The 7699-nt window shown below is 30.6% G+C and overlaps 1 protein-coding gene across 1 annotated transcript; it reads left to right on the forward strand.

The window, feature by feature from the left end:
• The first annotated feature begins 3097 nt into the window (after positions 1-3097).
• LOC25483969 (heavy metal-associated isoprenylated plant protein 6) lies at positions 3098-4982 on the forward strand. The gene is made up of 5 exons (XM_013612700.2): positions 3098-3258; positions 3393-3531; positions 3648-3901; positions 3990-4068; positions 4194-4982. The coding sequence occupies exons 1-5, from the start codon at positions 3250-3252 to the stop codon at positions 4712-4714; spliced, it is 1002 nt and encodes a 333-aa protein (XP_013468154.1). The 5' UTR covers positions 3098-3249; the 3' UTR covers positions 4715-4982.
• Positions 4983-7699: the final 2717 nt, after the last annotated feature.

The raw sequence follows: 7699 nt of genomic DNA on the forward strand, positions 1-7699 counted from the left end.
ATTTTTTATTAAAAACAATTTTTTGACTTTCATAAACTTAAACATTCAACTTTTCACCAATTTTCAACGCATAATTTTTATATTAATCTTCTTAATTAGTGCCCTAGGGCACTAGTTAGCATTTCACAATTTTATTTTTGACTCCGTCCCTGTTGTAATTGTTGGGGTAGAGATTGTTGTTCTTGCCATAATTTCCCATATATATAGTCCACAGAGATGGGTTTGACATGAAATTCCTCGTTAGTTGACCTAAATGATGTGATTCATTCCTCATTCTTGCATATTCATAGGAGGTCGGAAAATATTTGGTTAGAAACTTCTCAGCTAGAGCGTTCCATATGGTATTGGAGTTTGGCTCTAGTGAGTTCAACCATCTTTTTACTTTGTCCCCAAGTGCGTAGGGGAAATAGCCTCAAACTTGAATGCATCATGAGTAACTCTCGGGATCTAAAAGTTGCTAGCCACTTTCCTAAATTGTTTAAGGTGTAAGTGAGGGTCTTCAATAGGTGTTCGTCGAAACTGCCCCAAAGTTTACAACATTTGAAACTTCATAAACTTGAATTCCAATTGAGCAACAATGGTTGTAGGCCTACCAATGTTCACAAAGTTGGGATGAAAAACAACACAATCTCTTATAGATCTCTCTCTCTGTCATTAGCCATACCAATGACTGAAATGTACATGTTATCAAGTACCATTCAAAAGATAAGAAATTTTTCATAAATATATCTAATAATCAAATATATAATAAAACTTTATTTGTTGTTCAAAAAAAAATTAAACTTTATTTGTCTTATTTCTCGACAAAAATAAATTAAGAAATTATGTGAACAATTTTTAACTTCAAATAGAAATAAATAGGATTTTGTTATAAAAAAGAAATAAATAGGATAAACATATTTGAAAAAAATCCCCTAAACAAATATTTGAAAAATATATCAACCGAAAAGATTTAATTTGATTTCAAAAATCAAATCATCAAAATAAAAAATCCAATCTTTTTCAAATTCTTATCCAAATCTTTATTTGTAATGTAATAGGGCATCCTATTAATAAGCCGGTCTGGGACGATTCATCCGATTTTGATATTATTGATCGATTTTTGCGAATATGCAGAAATCTTCCTCATTATTTCAATGGATCCTAAAAAAAAAGGTTTGTATCGAATAGAATATATACTTTCGCTTTCTTGTATTAAAACTTTTGCTTGTAAACACAAAGGTATTGTACACACTTTTTTGAAAAGATCAACTTCTGAAGAATTATTGGAAGAATTCTTTACAAGGAAGAAAAGATTCTTTCTTTGATTTTTTCAAGAGATTCTTCTACTTCGCACATGTTAAATAGAAATCGGATTTGGTATTTGGATATTCTTTTCAGCAACGATCTGGTCAATGATGAATGATTGGTTATGTTATGATACTTAAATATTTTAGATATCGAATTTCTATTATATATATATATATATATAAAAGATTATGAAATGTTTTGAGTTTCAAGATTCCAACAAATCCAAGAAATTGATGATGTACATTCTTAATTCAAATATATATGATAAATCTTTATATTTTTCTTGATCATAAAATAAATTGAGATTATGGACGGACTTAAAAGGCAGAATAAATTGGTAAATCTTTCATTCTTATGTGCTGAAACTTCTTCCTAAGCTCAACTTCACTTGTTTCAATCAACATTATCTATAAGTGATGAAATTTAATATGCAACTGAAGTCACACACCACACCAATCATGGTTCGCCAAATTATCGAGGATATTTCATAAGAGTTTGAGAAGAATGTCTAAAATTTAAACCTTTAATTATTAACCTAACATACTAACTTGTAAAATTTATATAAAATATTTGAGTAAAAAAATATGTTTAAAAGTAATCTTGGGATAAAATCCAAAAGATACTCCATTTAACTTCTTTCTCATAAGTGAGAGTCCAGTCAAAATTAGGTGATGAGTCAAGAGTCACAATGCCGTCTTTTGCCAATAATAACAGTGAATCCTGCTCTATGTTCTTATGGAGAATACTCGTATAAGACAAATTTTTAATATTTTTTATACATTTAATTATTTATTTTAACGTTTTTATTACATCATATCTGATCTCATCTTCCCTTGTTCTCTTCTTTCTGTATTATAGAATAGATGTAAAAAAATGGGCGTGGAAACAAATTTATTTATTACTTTTTTTTAGTAAAATAAAAAATTTGTTTAATAAATAAACTTAGGATAAAATCCAGAAATATACACTATTAATTTTTTCCCATAAGTGAGAGTCATGAGTCAAAATTCGGTCAAGAGTCAACAATCAAAATAGGGTAATGGACCTAATACTTAGGATGTTAATCGTTTGATGGCTGCGGCTATTTAGTGTTTTGAGACTCTCCTCGATTCTAATATTGCGGAAGTTATGGGTTTGAAATTAGCTTTCCAATTTGCCGATAACATTAATTTTCAATGTTTTGTTTCTCATGGAGACTCCCTCAAAATCGTAGTAAGAACTAAGGTAAAATCTAAAAACTTATCTTATTTTGATTTGATGATTATTGAATTATCAAAAAATTATTAGTCTAATTTCATACCTTTACTCTGAATATAAATGATGCTAAATGTTCTATCAATGATTCTACTCATAGTTTAGCTTAATTTGTTTTGGATTTCCTCCTTGCATTGTTTTCTTTAATTAATGCCGTCTTTTGCTAATAATAATAATATTGAATTATGCTCGGCGTGGCAACACCTAAAACATGTTCATATGGAGAACTACTACTAGTATACAAGTATAAGAGTATACAAGACAATATTTAAAAATTTAATTATTTATTTTAATTAATTAATTTGATTACATCATCTATATTATATCTGAATCTTCTTCTCTTCCTATCTTTATTTTAGAATAGACGTAAAAAATCGGTGTGGAAACAAAAATATCCTCCATATAATTATGATGTATATACTTAAAACAAAAAAAAAGTTAAAAAAAATATCATATCCTACTTTTTAACAATATCCCATGACCTCTGAAGCATGATCCATACATAATGCCACATCATATATACATACATAACACATGCGACGAGAAGCCACCCATATATGACTATGACCCTAACCAATCCCAATACCTCACCCACCGTTTCATTGGTTATATATATTCTTCTCCCTTCCCCACTCTTCAAACACAAAATCTTATCTTAGCTACCACAATTCTAATATCTAACATATCCTATTACCAATCACACACATGGGAGAGGTTAGTGTTAATTATTTAACCTTTTCATTAGTATATACTAGTACTACCAATAGCATATTCAATATTCCTCCAATATTTTCTTTTTGTGTTGTTCTTGTTGTTTTCTCTAACGTTTTTTCTTTATGACATAACAGCAAAAGATTGAAACCGAGAAGAAAGCTGATGAAGGAGCAAAGAAAGAAGACAGTCCTCCTGTTCCTGTCGTTTACAAACTCGACTTACATTGTGAAGGATGTATTAAGAAGATTAAACGAAGTGCTCGTCATTTCGCCGGTAATAATATAATTTTTTCAAATATCAAATTGTAAAAATTCATTCTATTTTTTTTGTATAGAAAAGTTGATGTTCAAAATTGAGAATATTCATTGACAAATTTGGAATATATTCAGGTGTTGAAACCGTTAAAGCAGATCTACCTTCAAACAAAGTGACAGTTACCGGTAAATTTGACGCCGTTAAATTACAAGAGAAATTGGCTGAGAAAGCTAAGAAAAAGGTTGAACTTCTCACACCGCCGCCAAAAAAAGACGCCGGAGCCGAGAAACCGGCGGAGAAAAAACCCGACGAGAAAAAACCGGAGGAGAAGAAAGTTGAGGAGAAAAAGCCTGAAGAGAAAAAACCTGAAGAAAAAAAACCTAAAGAGGTATTTAATTAATTAATATTTTTTCATAAGCTTAATTTTATTTCACTAACCGACTTTATATTAATTAAATTTATTTATTAATTTTCAGAGTACGGTGGTTATGAAGATCAGATTGCACTGTGACGGTTGCATTACGAAAATTAAAAGAATCATTATGAAGTTCAAAGGTGAGAGTTGACCTAATTCATTAATATTTAAAAAACTTTACTGGTATATTTTATTTTTTTTAGTTAAGTTTAATTAATTAATTGTTAATTTGGTGGCTAATGATGATGATGATGTTGTTAAACAGGAGTTGAAACGGTGAACCTAGATGGAGACAAGGATTTAGTAACAGTGAAAGGAACAATGGAACCAAAGGATTTGATAGAGTATCTGAAAGAGAAGCTGAAGAGAAACGTTGATATTGTTCCACCTAAGAAAGAAGAAGAGAAGAAAGAAAAGGACGGTGGAGGAGAAAAGAAAGAGAAGAAGGAAGATGAGAAGAAAGAAGAGAAAAAAGTGGACGGTGGAGATGCGGCGAAGGTGGAGGTTAATAAAATGGAGTATCAGTATCCGATACAAGCTCCGATGTATTATTATGAAGGTCAAAGTAGTAATTATGCTGGTATGGATCAATTTCATCATCAATCTGGTTATGGTGGTGGTTATGATAATAATCAACATTATATGGAGAATAATGGGTATATGAATATGAATCATGGTGGTGGTTATCCTATGCAGCCACCTCAAGTACCGTATTACATGCACCCTAGTCATCCACCTCCTCAGATGTTCAGTGATGAGAATCCCAATGCTTGTTCTCTCATGTGATAATTTTTTGATTGAGTGTGTATACACTTATGCACGAACTTGATACGTATGCATGATGAATTTTGTAAATAAAGTACGTATATAGTATTAATTCGAGACTCTAGAGAGAAAATTTTCTGTATTACAAATTTTACTTTATTAACTAATCATATAGAGAAATTTTATGATATATGGTAGAATTATATGTTGGTATTATTATTATCATATAGAGATAAATATAAGACTGGTTCAGCTGGCTGGAGAATCCTGTCCAGATTTATTCTGTTAATTTAATTTTATGTATCAGTATAAAAATACTATTGAATAAAATTTTGCAGATCTTATGAAATTTTTTGTTTATTTGTTTATGGTGTTTTGTTTAGAATTGTTATTTGCAACGTGGAAAGGTGTTACTATTCTTTTTAATTACTTGAGTTATTTTTTACTTACATGTCAGGGAATTTTTATATGTGGGACTGTTAACCTAAATTGGAAAGTCACCTAACAATGTGGTTACCTTTTTTATTTTGTCTTCCTCAAATCTAATTAACGGTTGAAAATAACATGCATTTTGATATTGGATTTGGTGGTGGTTGTTGACAACGTACATGCCAACAGAAAATAAGGTTTTCTGAATAAATAAGAAAAGTAGACTATATAAAAATTTAAAATTACATTGATATTGCTGGCTGGAGGTTGCTGGGGTTCAAAGTAAAGTGAATTAACCGGAAAAAGTTTCTCCCTCGGTCACTGTTATAAACAAAAGATTTGATAATAGTTTTCGTCTCCTAACTTTCACGAAGTTGCGATTTTGATCCCCTAAAAAAAACTACAAAACTGCCCCTCTAAGTTTTGCAACTGTAGCAGTTTTGAATCCCAAGGTCAATTTTTGGCAAATAAAAAAAAAAAACATGTGACATCTCACTTAGGTGCCGGTTAGTGTAGACCGAGTCAAAATTGGCACAGATGCAAAACTTAGGGGCGGTTTGGTAGTTTTTTTTCTTCTTAGGGGGCCAAAATTGCAACTTTGGAAAAGTTAGGGAGCTAAAACTGCTGTTAAGCCTAAGCAAAAATCAACTTTTTAGGATCAAATACATCATTTATTGAATGAACCTAAAAAATTGATTTTTATTTATAATAGTGACCGGAGGTAGTACATCAGAAGTACAAAGGTCGTTTTTTATTAGTTTGGAGTTGAACTTTTACCCTTTCTTGGCTTCATTTACACCGTAGCTTAAATCATTCTAAAAAAACCAGTAATGTTCCGGATTGGACCAAGATTCAATCCTACTCGAACTCCTCCCCCATTTTCAAAATACGCTCAACTCACAAACAAATCATCTCTGCATTTTGTGACATCTCCCAACATTCAATAGCCTCCCAACGGTCACAAGTTCTCACAGGAAACCCATCGTTCGTGAGACAAACCTACTAAAAAAATCAGTGAAGGAAATTTAGAGAATGAAGGAAGATATAAAATCTCTCTAATTCTGTCACTAAATTTTGCAAAGAAAAAATTAGTGAGGGATTTCAATATATTCATCACTAATTTCCCTCATCAATTTTGATTTTACTAGTAATTCACTAGACACTCCAACCTTCCAAGGCTTCCTCCTCGGCCATATAAAAACACTCCATAACGATGCATGCTACACAACTCTTTAGACATAAATCATCGTATTGACTTATTAACTTGAGTGTTAGAGTTTTGCAATACCATCAAAAAACCGATTCAACGGAACTTTACTTCAAATTGACTATCATTCTTGATCACCTCGTATCAAAATCAAATGAATTATTCAACCCAAATATTTTGCTAGTTCAACCACGTCCATAAGAAATTTCATCTGAATTGATGAAAAAAGAAATTTCATCTGAAGTACAGTGGTATTACAATTACTATAGTACTTTACATATATGGCAGTACGCATTTCAACAACATGAAGCAACGTCTGTAACATTGAAGAGATTTCAACGGGACAGGCGGGCCAACGCCTAATCTCTGACGCTAGGACCAATAATGCATTAATTCCTAGACCAATGAAATAAACATATTATTTTATGGAGATAATCTTTTTGATAATTTTGAATAATATAGTTTCAAGAATTGTCCCAGTTCCCACACACAAAAGATGCCAAAACATGACCATCCAAAACATATAAAGCATTTCCCTGTCCTTTTATTTAAGTTTTGTATATTTTTCTCCCCAACTTGTCCATTACTTTTATTATGTCATGCAATTATCAACCAAACTTTCTATATTTTAAAAATCCATACACACTCTTCAACACATATTTCACGATGGTAGACCATTTTACCAACAAATATTCATGTTTCTCCTGCAAAAAATAAATAGTTGCGAATTTCACGTTAAATTGTTAAGTACGTAGGAATTATGTGAAACGAGTATATAGTCAAAATAACTTAGAGATTTAAAAAAAAAAAATGTTGTGAAAACATAAAAGTTGAAAACTATACATGTTAAATTAGTTTTTCATTAATATAGTTAAAAGAGCATAGACACCATGAACAAGGATTTTGTCTTTCTTATATTAAAATTGATTTTATTAAAAAGGTAATATGAAAATGGTCGTGCTAATTTATGTCCTTAAGACACATACTAATGATTTCATAAATGATAAATATTTATTTTTAACATATAATTTTTATTTTTTTTTAACAAAAATGATTTTTAGAACATAAGCTAACTTGTAAGATGAGGACGACAAAAAATATAAATATGTTAAGGATTCCATATGGAGTGACAATCAACGCTTAATTTTTTTGTTGTTGGTGATCTGGGTTCGAACTCTGAACCTTACATATATTAAACTTACGAAAACAACATTTAAAAATTTGCACACGCAAGAAGAATTTCGGCCTTGAACCCAAAAATTGCATAAAATGTCCAACTTAATAATGTCGACAATATCAAATTCAGTTGAATTATTTAAACGATAATGTGGAATTATAGTACATACTACATACGGCGTTGGTCATGAGCT

Source organism: Medicago truncatula, chromosome 1 (assembly GCF_003473485.1).
Source record: "Medicago truncatula cultivar Jemalong A17 chromosome 1, MtrunA17r5.0-ANR, whole genome shotgun sequence".
NCBI lineage: Eukaryota > Viridiplantae > Streptophyta > Magnoliopsida > Fabales > Fabaceae > Medicago > Medicago truncatula.